We start from the raw sequence: 16,555 nt of genomic DNA, 5'->3' as shown, positions 1-16,555 counted from the left end.
TAGGCTGCCTCTGGGCGGTTCCAAGGGAGGTGAGGCCTGTGTCAATCTGGATCCACATCCCAGTCTCTGGCTTCTAGCGTGAACCAAGTGCATTCAAACCCCTGGATCTCTCTGGTCTCACTATGGAGACATGCCCTGATTTAGCAGCCTGCTGAATGCTGGATCACAGGCCTGAACTACCAAACCTGGTTTAGGCTTTTCTTCTTATCTGCATCAAAGGAGGAAAGCTCCACCCATACTGTGGTCCTGACCCTGGAGGGCCTGACCGAGCTCAGGAGCTGTGAGCTCTCAGTGCAGTATCTCAGCTCCGTGACCAATGCCTCTGCTTTCAATTCTGGAAACTCCCAACATCCTGGCCCCTGTGTCCTGGACTGACCTGGTTCAGGATAGTGCTGCCGTTGTAGAGGAAAACCAGACAGCTGGTGAGGCCTGAAACAGATGGTTACTGAGGTGGACAGTGGCTACCAAAGCCAAGAAACAGTTCCCAGCCTCAGTTCTCCAAAATCCCCAGAGAAGGATGAGCTGTTCCTGACACTTGCGTTCGTGTTGGGGAAGTCCTTTCTGTAGTGTGTCCTGGGTGCCTCTAGTTTTTCATAGAATTCTCCGGAGAGCGGGCCAGCAGTTCATGGTGGGGCTGTCCTCAGAGCTCCTACCTCTGTTCTGAGTTCTTCCCCTGACTCCCTCTTCTGTAGTTACTCTTGGGAGGCCAGCTCGGCAGGCTCCGGGAAGCTATTCTGGCTTGTCAAAGGCTCACTGATGGCCTCACCGCTTTCTTGGGCAGCAGCTTTGTCCTTTGGTGCAGCCTTTGCTCAGCTAGTTGCTTTAAAATTCCCCCACGCTCTTGGTGGATCCAGCCATGTCCTGGCTGGGATGCAGGCTGCTGACACTCGGATTTGGCAAGGGTGTTTTGTTGTTTTTGTTTTTTTTTTATAGTCATAGGCAGGAGGAGTGTAGGTTAGGAGCCAGGCATCCTGATGCCTCCGGACATTTGCTGCTAAACCACATGACCTCAGGCAGTAGAAGTGACCTTTTTAATTAAAATGAGTTTTTGCCCCCCCACCCGTTTTTTTTTTTCTTTTCTCTTTTTCTTTTGTTTTTTTTTCAAGACAGGGTTTATCTGTGTAAGATTGGCTGTCCTGGAACTCACTCTGTAGACCATGCTGGCCTCAAACTCACAGAGATCTGTCTGCCTCTTGCCTCCCAAGTGCTGGGATTAAAGATGTGTGGGATTAAGGAGTGCTGCCCGGCCTCCCCTGGTTTTTCAAGACAGGGTTTTTCTCTGTAGTTGTCTCTGGCTATTTTGGAACTCTGGCCTTTGAACTCATAGAGATCTGTCTGCCTCTACTTCTCAGCCACTGGGATTAAAGGTGTGTGCCACCACCACCTAGCAAATAAATAAACAAACAGTTATATGTGTATTGGTGTTTCTCTTATGTTATGTACCATGTGTGCCAGGATGTTGGGAGTTTCCAGAATGCGAAGCAGAGGCATTGGTCTCTGCACCCTCAGAGACTCTAAGAGGACCTCAAATCCCCTAGACATGGAGTTATGATTGTGAGTTACCATGTGGTGCTAGGAATTGGACCTCGGTTACATAGATGTCACAGAGAGGTGGGCAGTCTGGTGTCTGTTTTGAACGTACAATTTATTCACGTGCAAATATCTAGAGGCAGTTCACTCCCCGACAGTGGGTAGAGTTGGCACGGGCAGGTTGCAAGTCCTCTAAAAGCCCAGTGCACAGCAAGCTATCACGTCCACGTCTTCTGCATGCACCACCATGCCCAGCTAGTGCTCTCCTGGTATATTCTGATTGTCAGGATTTTGAGCAGAAGTGCCTCCATCTTTGTTTTCTTTATTTTGTGTTCTGAGTTTTTCTTGTAGGTCCTCTGGAAGAGCAGCTAGTATTCGTCACCACTGAGCCATCTCTCCCCCCATAAGATATTGCTTCTTCATGGGTATTCAATGTGTGGCCTCCCTTCAGAACCCTCTAGATATGTCTCAATGGGGTTATTATTGCTCTGACACTTTCTTAGGCTTCTGCATTGTGTTGGGGTTTCTGACCGGGGGCCTCAGACTAGGCAAGCCCATCTTCACCTTCCACCTGACCCTAGGCTCTCCTTTTCCTCTTGGCCTCCAGGTGCGCTACAAGGAGGAGTTTGAGAAGAATAAGGGCAAAGGCTTCAGCGTGGTGGCGGACACGCCCGAGCTGCAGAGAATCAAGAAGACCCAGGACCAGATCAGCAATGTGAGCCCCTGCCCCTGATGCCCAAGCTGCCCTCTGCCCTTCTGTCTCATCTGCTCCCTGACAGCCTCAGCAACGGCCTGCGTGGCAGTGGCCTGATCAGAGGCAAGGGAGAGGCTGAGGTACCCAAGGGCCTTTTCTTTGTTCTCCTTCTTTGGTAGGTACTCTGCCCAAATGGCATTTCCTCCTTAAAGAGACTGCCCTTTTACAGACAGACAGACACACACACACACACAGTGTCTAAGTCACCTTCCATTCTTCAGAGCAGGCCCCATTCCCTGGGCATGGTGTGTGTGTGTGTGTGTGTGTGTGTGTGTGTGTGTGTGTGTGTGTAGGTGGGGGTAGGGGGGCTCACAGTGCAGATTAGATGCTTATTTTTAGCACCAGGGTCAAAGCTGGGGTTGGGGGTTGAGCCTCCTGTCTGCCTCTGGGTGCTAACGCAGCAGTCATTTCCGCCCTCCCTCCCTCGCCTCCCACCTCAGGTTGCTCTTCCTTCCTGTGTGAAAACCCAGCTGGCTTTGCCCACAGGCCCTACACTCCCTCCAGGCCCTTTGAGGCCCAGTCAGGGACTGGTCATTGGTGTCTGGTTGTTAGGCACAGGCGTGGAGAGTGTGTGGTGGAGTGACAGTCTCTATATGGTTCTGCAGAGCAGCTGGGGCTGGAGAGCAGCCCTCGGTTCCTCTTTTCCATAGCCGCAGACCAGCAGCTTGTTGGAGTATGTGGGAGTAGGTGCTGTTGGGAGTGACGTCACAGAACATGGGCACAAGCCTGAACGCCCGAGTTCTAGGGCCTGCCCCGTCAGCTGCAACAGACTCTTATAAATGAAGGATGAGACAGGCGGATACCCTCATGTCTGTAACAGGAAAGGGTCTACCAGTTTGCCTGTGTCACTCTGGGCTGAGGGGCTGGGGATGGGGAAGACAGGATCCAGATTCAGATGGCTCACCTTGCACACACCCTCCGGGATCCACATCTGTCTCCATTCTGCTCGGCAGCTCTCATACCTCCCTGGGCTGGTGAGCTGGTGTGGAGGGTCAGGTGGCTTCCGTAAACACCGGGCATTGACAGAATCACCGTCTCGAAGGGTGGTAGCTTTCTTATTCTGCCCTCTGCCTTGGGGAAACTTTTTCTTTGTTTAGTGACACATGCCTGTGACCCCAGCATTTGGGGGGCTGAGGCAGGAGAGTCATAGATGGATTCAAAGCCACTCGAGGCTGAGGCACGATCAAGAGGTTGAAGCTATCCTGGGCTTTATATAAATGTGCGTGTGCGCGCGCGCGCGCACACACACACACACACACATACACACACACACACACATACACTTTCTCTCTCACACATATGAAACAAAGAAAACTTCTTAAAGGACAGCTGAGGATGTAGTTTAGTGATAGATTGTGCACAGGGCCCAGACTCCCCTCCTTAGATGCACCACGAAGAGGAAGCATAACTAACTGATTTTTGGGGAGGGAGGGGGTAGGCTTGGAGAGTTCATTCAGTATTTCCTACTCTTGTTTCATAACAAATGCTAGGGGCAGTCTAACCAAATGGGCTGAAGTTTAAAGTGACCAGTCTGTTGAAACGGACTTCTTCCCCTGGGCTGGAGAGCCTGCCTCAGAAGGCCTCACACCCTTCTTGGCCCCCAAGAAAGCCGGTTACAGTTGAGTGTGGGCCTGGCTCACGCCCTGGAGCCCTGGAGTTTCCTCTCTGGCTCAGACCACACCAAGGGTGAAAGGGTGTGTCTGGAGTGCCCCAAATCGAAAGACGGGAAGTGGTGTGGTCTTGGGTGATTAGGACACTGGAATGGCTCACAAATTTGGAATCATGAGGCTTCGTGTCTTGAGATGCCTCCAGTTAACCTTCGGGACATTCGTTCATGATTTACCAGTTAGAGGAGACAAGCAAGCCCTAGTCATCCCTGCCTTCCCTGTTTGGAAGGTTTCCAGAGTGTTCTGACACCCAGTCTCTGTCACCTACCTTCCTGTGTCCTGTTATTGGACATTGGACACATTAAATGCCTGAGGAGTTCTGGTAACAAAAACCTACAGTAGCCAAGGTATCTCCTCTACAGATAGCATCTAATCAGCCCCTTCAGGGAGGCAATTAGCTGATTGCCCTGGTTCTCAGCTGGGGGAGGTGCCTTGAATCTGAGTTGGGTTCCCAGAGCAGCCGAAGCCTGAGCTGGGAAGTGTCAAAGCTGGAAGTCTTTCTCTTGGTTTTAGTGAGTGTGACCACTCAGAGCCCCACACAGTCAGCTGGACTAGGTAGCTCCGTGGAAGAGTGCCTAGCATGCACAAGGACCTGTGGGTTCAGTTTCCCTCATACACAAAGGATCCTTTTCTGTCATCTGGGCACTGAGTGAAAACTCAGGCCTCTGTTTCTCCAGCATTCCAGATTGGCCCCTGGACTGGGGCCTAAGATTCAGCGTCATCAGTACACCTCCTGGTGGTACTGACTGAAACTTATCGCTTAAGGTCTTACCAGCCCCTACGTCTGAGGACACTGGCCATGGCTGTGTCCCAGAACCCTGAGGGACCTTTAAACCACAGGCAGAACTGTGGCTAAATTGAGCCAACCTCCAGCATAACTTTCTGAGAAAGGTGCTGTTCAGAGCCACACACATGTATTTTGGTTCCAAAACAGCACCCTTGCGTGTGGCTCCTCCCTCCCCAGATTAGCGGTTAATGACTAGAGGTCAATTCTGAAGGTCAGACTTGTCTTGAAGAGATGGAGACTGGCTTCCCTGGAGAAATCACTCCAGACAAAGGACCTTCACTAGCCAGAGCAGTTGAAAACCAAGTGCCTATTTTCCTGGAGTATCGATGTTTGCTTGGGGCTGTGAAGTCTACCTCAGTCCTGTGTAAGGCAATAGAGTGAGAGACGCAGGCCTTGTGCCGGGCACGCCAGGCTCCCGTCTTCCTCCACAGCTGCTGGGAAGCTCGGGGAAATGCTGAGTGCTTCGTTAGTGATGTGTTGTCAGTAGTGTTCAAAGCAGAGTTATGCGCTCTACACTGAATAGAGAGAGACATGGAGAGCCTTGGGTACATACAATACAGCTCAGTGACAGAACGTGGACCTGGCACGTGTGGAGGCCATGAGGCTCATCTCTAGGTGAGACGGGGAGAGGGAAGAGAGGGAATTACATATCTGTTATAATTCTGTCTTTATTGAGGCTTGCCCTGGCTCTGTGCTATGGGGGCACGAGCCCTTAGGCTTGCAACCTTGGTGTTCGCTCCAGAGCGCTGAGGACGTTAACAGATGAGAAACACTTTCGCTGGACCCCTTTGTGCGAGCCTTCCTTCCAGTCTATATGTCTACACGTCCAGCCTCAATTTTGTGTCTTTTGTCCCCCTTGTGAACCAGGCACAGTACACAGCTCTTCTCTCACCTTGTAATTCAAGGACCATGGGTGTCCGCTTGCCTCACATGCATGGAGGTCTTGGGGTTAATCTTCAGAGCCCCTGAAAGAAAGAAAGAAAGAAAGAAAGAAAGAAAGAAAGAAAGAAAGAAAGAAAGAAAGAAAGGAAGGAAGAAAGAAAGAAAGAAACGGGGAAAGGAAAGGAAGTTTGATTCTTGTGCCCAGCTCTAAGGGGTTTGTAGAGCATTAGATCTGGGACTCTCTTAGTACCCAGGTTTATAAGTAGCTAGAGACTCCTCGACAGGAGAGAAGCAGAGGCAAGCCTTGCTGGTTCCACACTGGCTAATGACCCACAGGACAGTAAAACCAAAAACTCTGCAGACGCCTTTGCTCCAGGCGAGAATCCTTTGCTTTTCTGTCAGCTAAAAATAATCCACATTCTATGCAGTAAATTAGTTTTAGTCTTCAGTGTCTGGGCCTGATCAATAAATAATAATTAGTTGTGGGGTATTGTGAGACATATCTGTAATTTAGTGCCCTGTAGGCTGAGGCAGGAAGGATGCTGAAAATTCAAGGTCACCTAGACAACGTAGTGAGACCTTGGATGGGTGGATGGATGGATGGATGGATGGGTGGGTGGACGGACAGAAAAGATAGAAAGAAAAAGGCAAATAACTGTAAATTTTCATTTCCTTCCTAGAGTTAAATGGTTAGGAGGCAGGCTCATTAGATGATCCTTTAGGTTTCTCAATTATAAAGATTTGTTTTGTTTTTATTTATATGTGCTTGTTTCTGTGTGGGGTGCTCTCTGATGCCGGATGAAGGTGTGGAATCCCTTGAAACTAGACTTAGAGGATGTTGTGAAACCACCTCATAAGAATGGACGCTATAGGCCGGGCGGTGGTGGCACATGCCCTTAATCCCAGCATTTGGGAGGCAGAGGCGGGCAGATTTCTGAGTTCTAGGCCAGCCTGGTCTACAGAGTGAGTTCCAGGACAGCAGGGCTAAACAGAGATAACCCTGTCTCGAAAAACAAAACAACAACAAAAAGAAGCCAGAATGGGCTGGGAAACCCCTAAAACTGTAGTTACAGGCAACTGTGGATTGATTGCCTGTGGACAAGGAGAACTGAGCCCAGGACCTCAGCATGAGCAGTGTGCACTCGTAACCGCTGAGGCATCTCATGTGACACTTGAGTCACACGAGCCACGTTTGATGTAACCCAGTTTGAACTGGTCCTTCCTGCTTGAGTGCTGGGGTTACATGCCCAGCTTATGTGTGTTCTAAAAATACCATGAGTCTCTCACCAGTTGCCTTTAATTTCACCACTCAGGAGGCAGAGGCGGGTGGATCTCTGAGCTCCAGGACAGCCAGGGGCTACGCAGAGAAACTCAGTCTCAAAAAAACAAAATAAAAAATAAACAAAAGCAAACCATGAATCTCTAGTAGGAAGCCAGGCTGTGTGTTGGCGGCTCCTGTGTACTAACATAGTAGATCCTGTTATGATCTGGTTAACCTAGCCCTTCTACCTTGGCTTTCCCCATCTATAAAATGGGTATGTTCTTGTGCTGGGTGAGAAAAGGGGACAAAGCAGGAGTTCACCCTCTCAGTCCTCTTCCTCCCTAAATGGGTTGGCTTGCGAGAGTGAGCTGGTTATTCCATTTAATGCTTAATGTTAGTAAGCCATGACGCAGCGTCATGTGGGGAGGGACATGTGGCCTGTCGGGCTTTTTGTCAACCACAGACAGGAAGCAGGTAGTCAGAAAGCAGAACATAAGCCAGCTGGCCTCAAGGACACTCTACCTAGTCACACAGAAGGCCTGTAGGACAAGGCGGTTCAGCCCGTCACTGAACGCCTGTGCACAGAGACTTCGTGGTACAGTACAGGAAGGCTTGGCTTTCTTCTGTGGAGGTCCAGCATTTGGGGACTGGAGAGCTGACTCAGCACATGAGAGCAGTTCCTGCTCTTGTAGAGAACCTAGGTTCAGTTCCCAGCACCCACATGATGGCTCATGATCAGATCTGAGTCCTGATTGGCAGGACCCTCGGGAGGGTGTCTGGCTGTTTGCTTAAGAAACTACTAGCTGGGTCACGAGTGATCACCTAGCTTCTGCCTTTTTTCCCCGTATGAATCCTTTTTTTGTTGTTTTTTTTTTTGTTGTTTTTTGTTTTTCGAGACAGGGTTTCTCTGTGTAGCCCTGGCTGTCCTGGAACTCACTCTGTAGACCAGGCTGGCCTCGAACTCTCGAACTCAGAAATCCGCCTGCCTCTGCCTCCCAAGTGCTGGGATTAAAGGTGTGAGCCACCTCTGCCTGGCTTTCTTTTTTTTTTTTTTTTTTTTTTCTTTTTTAATTTATTTGTTATTTATGTAGCTGTCTTCAGACACACCAGAAGAGGGCATCAGACCCCGTTGCAGATGGTTGTGAACCACCATGTGGTTGCTGGGAATTGAACTCAGGACCTCTGGAAGAGCAACCAGTGCTCTTAACCGCTGAGCCATCTTGACAGCCCCAGCTTCCCCTTTTTGCTGAGGAGGAAGTGGAGGGCAGTGGGCAGCCAGAACAGGGCCTCACGTTTCAGCCATTACACCTCATGCTTCTGGGGTTTGCATTTCCAGGTCCTCCCCGGGGTAGGATGATCCTGTGATTATCCCCCATTTTTAGAGGGCCTGAGGTCCTCTCGATGTTTGGACAGAAGTTGAGAGAACAGAGAGGGGTGTGTGGTCCTGCCCCACACTTATTCTCAGGGAAAGGTCCCCCATAGAAGTTCCAAGTCCAGTTTCCTCTTGTTTGAAATGACAGTATGCATCCGGCTCGAATTATCACTTATTGAGTGCATGTGTTGTGAAGGTCAGAAGATAACTTGCAGGTCAGCTTTCTCCTTCTGTGTTTGGTTTGGGAATCAAACTCAAGTCACCAGGCAAGTGTCTTTACTTTCTGAGTCACCTTGCCAGCCCCCTTTTTATAGTTCGGGGGAGATAATGTATGGAATGTGTTTATGGCCTTGGTGTTCAGCGCTGCCTAGATGTCCAGACTGTTAATATTGACAGTGGCAAGTGGCGTCATCCATGGGTCAAGGGAGGATGAGGGTGTCTCGTGCTTAGGTGTCTGCTATTCCAGATGCCTGAGTCTTTGGGGTCTAATTTTGTACACATCTTCCCACAAGTAGGGACTCTAATTTTGTTAGACAGGGCCTTGCTGTTCAGCCCTATCAGGCCCAGAGCTGGCTATCTAGACCAGACTAGCCTTGAAAGTTTGTGGCATCCTCCTGCTTCTGCCTCCTAAGTGCTAGGTTTATAAGCATATGACATCATTCCTGGCTGCACACAGGGACTTACTTCTAAGAAGTGAGGTGGGTGGAGCTAATGTGGAAATACACGTGCCCACATACTTGCCTTCGGAACTGACGGGCGTCTTCAGGATCACATATCGGAATAGGTGGTAATTAGAAATTTAAAAAAATATATATGAGAAGGTAGTAAACAAAAGAAATGTTGGAAGAGCAGTTGCCCTGTGAGCCTTTCAGGTGGCATTCTCTACTGCTTCCTATTGGCCACAGAGCAGGGTCCCTAAGGAGCTAGAGAGGTCCCCTGCGTCTGTGCATACCTGACACCTGTGTGCCCTTCCAGGCGGTATGAGGGGTTCACCCCAGTGAAGTATTAGTCCAGCTGCCTTGTTCCAGACTCTTTCACCATTTGGATGTGTGTCCCTGCTCGGTCATGAAAGGATAGGACAGAGAAAGGGAGAGGTCTGACTGTCGACCCAGACTCCGTGAGTGGGCAGCTGTCTGCTTCGAGACAACACCCCTCCCACACTCCATTGTTGCGCTGGCTGCTGCCCTGCCTGTCCGCCAGCCCAGTCTACAGCAATAACCATTATTCAGCCAGCGGCAGTGACCCAGGTATTCCCAGTTGACCTCAGCCCCGTGCTTCCTGCCAACTGTGTGCAGAGAATGCTAAGGGTGAGAGGAAGCAGCAGAGAAAGCCTGGGAAGGGGATGGCCTAAACCCTCACCAGGACTCCTAGGTCTCCAGGGCTATGGGTTTGGCTCCTTCCTTTTCTGTTGTAAGACCATGAGTGGGTTTGCCCAGCTCCCTTACTCATCCCTTCCGCTGCCATTTTCCAGGGTCAAGGAAAGGGCAGGACAGAGTTCTAGTAAACAAGCAAGAAGCAACCTCTCAGGCAGATGCTGAAGCCTCCTGAGGAGGGGACAGTCACCTTGCTGTTTGCCCAGGAGGATTGGCTGTTCAGCTTGTCTCTCTGAGTCATTCCTTCTACCCAAACCCTGAACCTTCTTTCCCCTTGGTTGATCTCTCCCCAGCCCCCAGTTTCCTCTGGGAGAGCAGGGAGTAGGCCTCATGGAGGTTCTTCAGGGTGGAGGATGTACCCCGTGAGGGGTAGGGAGGACACTGACCCTGCCGCCTGCCGCTTCTCTGCCTGATATTTTGTCCATCACCTTTTGTGCATTTTATGATACACATTCCATATCTGTACAGTGATAGTTCTATATCCTTATTCTAAAGTACTATGTGCTTTGTGAGGATTGCGCTAACGTCACCCAGGGGAGTATCTGGCCGGTCTTTTGGCACTCCAGGGGCTGGTACAGTCACTGTGTCATGTGCTGATCATATAAAATGAGCAGCCTGTGACACTAAGCATGCAGCACAGGGCCTGGCCCACGGGAAGGGACAATAAATAGGAGGGGCTTTGGTGGTTACTATTGACTGAGGAGGAGGGAGAACGGTTCAGGCCCTGCCACAGGGACACAAGCTCTCCCTTTTCCCTCCTCGTCTTTTTAGAGATAGGGTCTCATGTATCCAAGCCATTTTGCACTTTCTGTTTTGAGATAGAGTCTCACTGTGTAGCCCTGGTTGGCCTACTGGCTATGTAGACCAGGATGGCCTTAAACTCAGATCTACCTGTCTCTGCCTCTGGAGTGGTGGTGTTTTATATTACCATGCCTGATTTTGTGCAGAATATGGGGCTTTGTGCCTGCTATACTAGACCAAGCCCTCTGTCAACTGAACTATATAACCAGCCAGTCCTTGCATGAACTTCTTATAGCTGGTGTCTCCTTGTACTGTATAGTAGCAGATAGCATTAAGGAGGTGAATATCTGAGTTGAAGGGCAGCCTGGTCTACATAGTGAGAACTTCTCACCAAAATAAATAAATAAATAAATTGCTTGTCATGGTTAAGTCACTTAGACAGCTGCTACTCTGTCTGTCTGTAGGTCTCCAGGAGTCCAGGTGCATCTGTGTGCATACGTGTGAGTGCGCGTGCATGCTCGCAACAGAGTCTTACGATGTTGCTCAGACTGGCCTCGTTCCTTCCCGCTGCCTCAGTAGCTAGGACAACGGGCAGTTACCACCATGCTCACCTTCAGTGGCAGTGGGAGGGAACTGGTTGGCTTGCAACGGAGCCCTTCACCCATTCCTTCTGCCCTACAGATCAAATACCATGAGGAGTTTGAGAAGAGCCGCATGGGGCCCAGTGGAGGCGAAGGTGTGGAACCAGAGCGCCGGGAACCCCAGGACAGCAGCAGCTACCGGAGGCCCCCAGAGCAGCAACAGCCACAGCCTCACCATATCCCAACCAGTGCCCCAGGTGAGTACCAGCCAGGAAGCTGGAGACTGGAGGGAGGGGGCCTGAGGTCAGGAGAATGGGGAGTAAGAAAGAAACTGGATACTACTCAGGCATCTATGCATGTAGATCTGCTCCCCAAAATCTCATCCCCATCCCTGCTGAGGATGTGAGGGCAGGAGATCTGGAAACGCGGATCCTGGTGTGAGGAGCATACAGCCCTGGCATGAAGCCGCCCAGCCACAAGCCTTTGCTTTGGGGGGTGGGGGGCAGTGCCCAAGTGGGGTTGGAAATTCATACCTTTGAACTCGTAGGGGATGGGGAAATGAGTTTGGCGAGACACTTTCTGAGCTGTCTCTTCCGTCTTCCAGTTTACCAGCAGCCCCAACAGCAGCAGGTGACCCCATCCTATGGTGGGTACAAGGAGCCAGCGGCCCCTGTCTCCATCCAGCGAAGTGCCCCAGGTGGCGGTGGGGTGAGTAACTGTCTGGAATAGAGAGGCCCTGGGGTGAAAGAGGTCACAACTGTATGCTGTACAGGCATACACACCCACGCATGCACACACACACGTGAACACACACACACAGCCTGGAGTGAACGAGGTCACAGCTGTATGCATCTGTGTACAGGCACACTCACGTATGCAGGCATGCACAACTGATAAAGGCTAAGGGTATAGCTCAGTGGGAGAGTACTCGCTTGATATGCACAGGATCTTGGGGTTCTTCTGATCCCCAGTACCATGACCCTTTCCCCAGAAAAAGATTATACTAGCTTGTGTCTCTGTGTGGGCAGAAGTAGCTTCGTGCTGCTATCCTGAGCTAGGCCTGTAGTAGGACTCACCAGTTTTACTGGATGAGAAAATGAGCGACAGTCAGCTGGGTGGCCCTGGGCGTGAGGTTCTGGCCTGGGTGTTCAGGGATCCCTTCTGCCAGGGCACACAAGGCTGATCACCACGCTGGGATCCAAAGCAGTTCATGTCAGTGTAGAAGAGAGATAAAGCGGCCTGGGATAGGTGACCTCTCTTTAGGGAGGAGGCAACAAGAGACTGTGAAGGATAAGGTGGTGAATGGCCTGTTCTCTGCAGGGTAGGGGCGTAGAGCGGCAGAGTCACACTGTAGCATTTACGGTACAAGGGGAACAGCAGATACAAAGACTCTATAACAGAACATTTTCGGAAGGGTCAGTGTCTTGTGGGAAGGCCCAGGTTCCTGGAGACAGGAAGAGGAAGTAGATGAGGTCAAGGCCTTTGAGGACTTGTAGGCCCAGGGGGAGGGAAGGCCCTTGAGACTACTGACCTGCACTGCGCTACGCTACGCTACGTTTGACTTTTGCTTTATGAAAATCACCCTGGCAGTTGGGTATAGGTTTCACCTTAACACTTGGGGGTTTGGGGGTCGTATAGAGGATAGCCATAGGCTGCAGTGGCAGCTTGGCTGGAGATGAAGATGGTCTGCTGGCATCTCATTATAGGTTTGGCATCTTAGAAGCCTTTTGTTCCCCATGTGGGACTGAAGTCAGACTAATAATGGTTTCAGAAAACATTGGGACTAATAGCCCTTCAAATAACAGTGATTAGGCTATACCTCTTTTTTTGTTTTGTGGTGTTGAGAATCAAACCTAAGACCCAAGGATGGATACAAGGGGTTTATTTAAAAGAGCTGTGTAGCCCAGACTGGCCTTGAACTCAGGATCTTGTCTTGTTTTGAATCTCAGTCTCTTGAGTGCTGAGATTCAAAATCCTCTGTTACCATACCCAGCATGGCCCAGCACATTTGTTTTCTTAGTAATTTATTACTTTTTTTTTTTTTTTTTTTGGTTTTTTGAGACAGGGTTTTTCTGAATAGCCCTGGCTGTCCTGGAACTCACTCTGTAGACCAGGCTGGCCTCGAACTCAGAAATCCACCTGCCTCTGCCTCCCAAGTGCTGGTTTCTTTTTCTTATGTGTATTGGTGTTTCACCTGTGTGTACATCTGTGTGAGGGTGTCAAGTCTCTTGGAACTGGAATTACAGACAGTTGTGAGCTGCCAGGTGGGTGCCGGGAATTGAACTCAGGTCCTCTAGAAGAACAGTCAATGCTTTTAATCAATGAGCTATCTCTCCAGTCTCTGTATATCACATTTTAAAGCCACTATTTGTGTCAAGCCTGTGGGACTTTAGTGCTGCTATGTGGAAACAGATACAAGAGACTGCACCACAGAGCCCGCCCCAGGCTCCATCTTCTGGTTTATTGTTTCCTTCCCCCAAGGTCCCTTGAGAGGTAGAGAGAAACACGGGGCCTGGGAATGACTTGGAGTCTTTGCCCAGTACAGGAGAAGGTCTGGATGTGGGGAAGCCTACATCCAATGCCCAGGCTAACCATTCGCTGTGCTCCATAGAAACGGTACCGGGCAGTGTATGACTACAGCGCTGCTGACGAGGACGAGGTCTCCTTCCAAGATGGAGACACCATCGTCAATGTGCAGCAGATCGATGACGGCTGGATGTACGGGACCGTAGAGCGCACCGGAGACACGGGGATGCTGCCAGCCAACTATGTGGAGGCCATCTGAGCCCCATGCTGCCCTACCCTCCGTCTTCAATGCATTCCATGGCATCACATCTGTCCTGGGGCCTGACCCGTCCACCCTTCAGTGTCTCTGTCTTTTAAGATCTTCAACTGCTTCTTTATCCCTGCCCCTCCTCCAGCTTCTTTTGCCAACCCAAGCCTTGTTCTGCCCCTGTCTCGGGTTCCTTCCTCTGGCAGGTTTTCCCTTGGACCAATCAACTGATTGATTTTTTTTTTTTTCTCTCTCTCTCTCTCTGGATGGAACAGGCTGGGCACTCTGGGAAGGGCTGGGTTGTTCTGAGGAGGGTGGGCTCACAGAGCTGAGCTGAAATGGGAGACCCATTAAAAGGATCAGCTAGCCTGGGTATAGTGGCATACACCTTTAATCCCATCAGAGGATTAATCCCAGAGAAGGGAGGCAGAGGCAGGCAGATCTGCAACTTTGAAGCCAGCCTGGTCCACATCATGAGTTTCAGGACAGCCAGAGCTATATAGTGAGACCCTGTCTCGGGAGGAGGGGTTGGTTAGCTCTCAGCTTCACTTCCTGCCTTAGGCTCCTCAGAACCCCTGGCCCAGCTCCCCTGTCACCCTTTCTCCTAGAGCTGGGGTGAACTGCATACTCCTCATACCTCCAGGTGGGGCTCCACACATTCCCAGGGAGTGGATATAAAAGGCCTCAGTTATGTAGAGAACGGTGTGATGACTTTTCCCCTAGCCTATCTTCCTGACTCTGCCTCTCCATCCAAGGGAGAGCAGAATCCCAGCTTCAGGCTGAATCCCTGTCTCTGTGTGAAGTCCTTCATGCGGAGTGTGCCATTCTGCCCACACAAACCTAGAGCGGCCAAAGAGCTCCCCAGAAATCCCAGCTTGGGTCAGATTCTTGCCTTAGTTCTAGGGGCAGCAGTAGAAAGGAGGGAACGGTGTGTTCTCCCCGGGCTTGCTTGCTTCCCTCCTCCCCCAGCCTCCCGGGACTCTCTATCTCCCTGGCTGAGAGCCTGCTGTGAAGGGTAGAACGAGGGATGTGCCTTTGGGACTTGACTGAGCTGTTTCTTCCTGTTCCCCTGGGAGAAGGTCTCTGACTCCTGTGGCCTTCCTTCCCTGGAACAAGGCTGGACTGGCTTAGAGCTCTGCAAAGCCAGAAAATGGGAAGAGTTTTCTGGAGCACAGGAGGCCCTCCCACCTCACTGGGGAGGTGGGAGAAGGCTTCTGGGTTAGACGTGCTTTCCTCTCTTTGTGTCTGAGGCTACAGAGTATGGTACCAGAAGGACCAAGTCACCCACACTGTAGCACCTCACCTGAGGCTCCTGTCCTTGAAGCAAAGGAGAGAGTCCAGGGCTCCAAAGCTGGCAGCACCATCTCTGGGCTGGTGCTAAACTCAAGTTCCTCCTTTGCATCTGGGGCCTGGGGCAGTACTCAGACTTCGTTCATCTCTGGGTTTTCCTGTCACTCCTCCTGGGTCCCCTGATTCTCATCTTTACCCTGAGCCTGATATCAGGTCCCTTTAGATACTCAGACCCTGGGGCAGGTGAGGTTTGAACCTGAAGACCTTGGTCAGGCCAGCAATGTGGTTGTCATGAGGGCTTGCTAGAGTAACCATCTTCCTGCCTGGTCAATCCCTTTACTTTTGATCCTAGCCTGGGTGAAGGCAAGGAGTGTTCTGGTGGGCATGGTTGGAAAGCCTTGTAGGAGCATCTCAGGAGCCACTGGGGAGGATCCAGTCCATTCCATTTCCTCTTGATCTCAAAGCACAATGTGGTTCTGGGGACCAGAGGTCAGGGGCGCTTGTTTTTGGAGGGCCTGTGTTCAGGAGGTGCTACAAGCCTCCTGGTTCCTCTCAGCTGAACCTCCCTTCCCAACATGTCAAGTCAGCTGTTCTTCTAGTGTCCTAGAAATGGGGGGGGGGGGTGTCTTGCACACACCTGCAGAGGGAAGAGGAACTACTAAGGTGCTGAGGCCCCAAGCCTGCTGGAGTCCATACTTTTCCAGAAGCATCCACCTCTAGAGGAGCACAGTATCCCCAAGCCCATGGTCTCTTCCTCTGTAAAGGTCTTTTCAGCCAATCAAAACCCAGGAAAGAAGGCACCTTGGCTAGACTGTGAACTGAACTTTTGTGGACCAATCCTGTAATGCAAGAAGCCTCATGGTGGGGGACATGAATTCTCCCCATGCTGCTTCCTGGTTTCCCTCCTCGTGTTCCTTCAGGAAACATTATTTCCTAATAGCTGGACACAAGACAAAAAGTATCACCCCACAGAGCCTGTATTTAAACAGAAACAGAAGTGACCCTGTGACGTCCGCCTCTGTCCAACATTTCATCTGTGTGAGTGAGTGTGTGTGTGTGTGTGTGTGTGCGCGCGTAGTCACCCACACTCATCTTTTATATCGGGTTGTCATCTTTCTTTGGTCTGTTTGGTCCCCTCCCTCCTGGCCTTGTGCTTGGAATCAATTCTTTCTGGCCTGTTATGATTTTGAACATTGACTTGAACCACAAAGTGAATCTTTATCCTGGTGACTCAAATAAAAGTGTAATTTTTACCTGCGGACTAGGCTTCTTCCTCTTTGACTCTGAAGTAACCTCTGCGTGTGTCCCATTTGCCAGGGGCCATTGACCTGTCACAGTGAACCCAGCCACCCCTCAAGGAGAGAAGGGCTCCTCTAAAAAGCAAAGTCGCTTGCTCTTCCTACCCTGACACTTGCTTTCTCTTTGAGGACATAGCCCAGCCCTTCAATGGCATCCACCAATGACAGCTCTGCCCAGTCTGGGGTACTGTCGCACTCAAGGCTGGCATTCCCTGAGTTCAGAGGCCCTCACACTGTCCCCCCTTT

General features: G+C 50.7%; 1 protein-coding gene across 1 annotated transcript in view; it reads left to right on the top strand.

Annotated features, from left to right (window-relative positions):
• The window catches only part of Lasp1 (LIM and SH3 protein 1), a 39,404-nt gene extending 23,132 nt beyond the window's left edge, over positions 1-16,272 (top strand). The window contains exons 4-7 of the mRNA XM_028755104.1: positions 2,138-2,245; positions 11,049-11,205; positions 11,553-11,656; positions 13,560-16,272. Of these exons, the coding sequence (XP_028610937.1) occupies positions 2,138-2,245; positions 11,049-11,205; positions 11,553-11,656; positions 13,560-13,733 (543 nt within the window). The 3' untranslated portion in view covers positions 13,734-16,272. The remainder of the gene's footprint in view (positions 1-2,137; positions 2,246-11,048; positions 11,206-11,552; positions 11,657-13,559) is intronic.
• Positions 16,273-16,555: the final 283 nt, after the last annotated feature.

This window comes from Grammomys surdaster, unplaced genomic scaffold (genome assembly GCF_004785775.1).
Source record: "Grammomys surdaster isolate TR1022 unplaced genomic scaffold, NIH_TR_1.0 126048, whole genome shotgun sequence".
In the NCBI taxonomy this organism is placed as follows: Eukaryota; Metazoa; Chordata; class Mammalia; order Rodentia; family Muridae; genus Grammomys; species Grammomys surdaster.
Note: the sequence above shows the minus strand (reverse complement) of the source record. Positions and strands in the feature narration are given on the sequence as shown.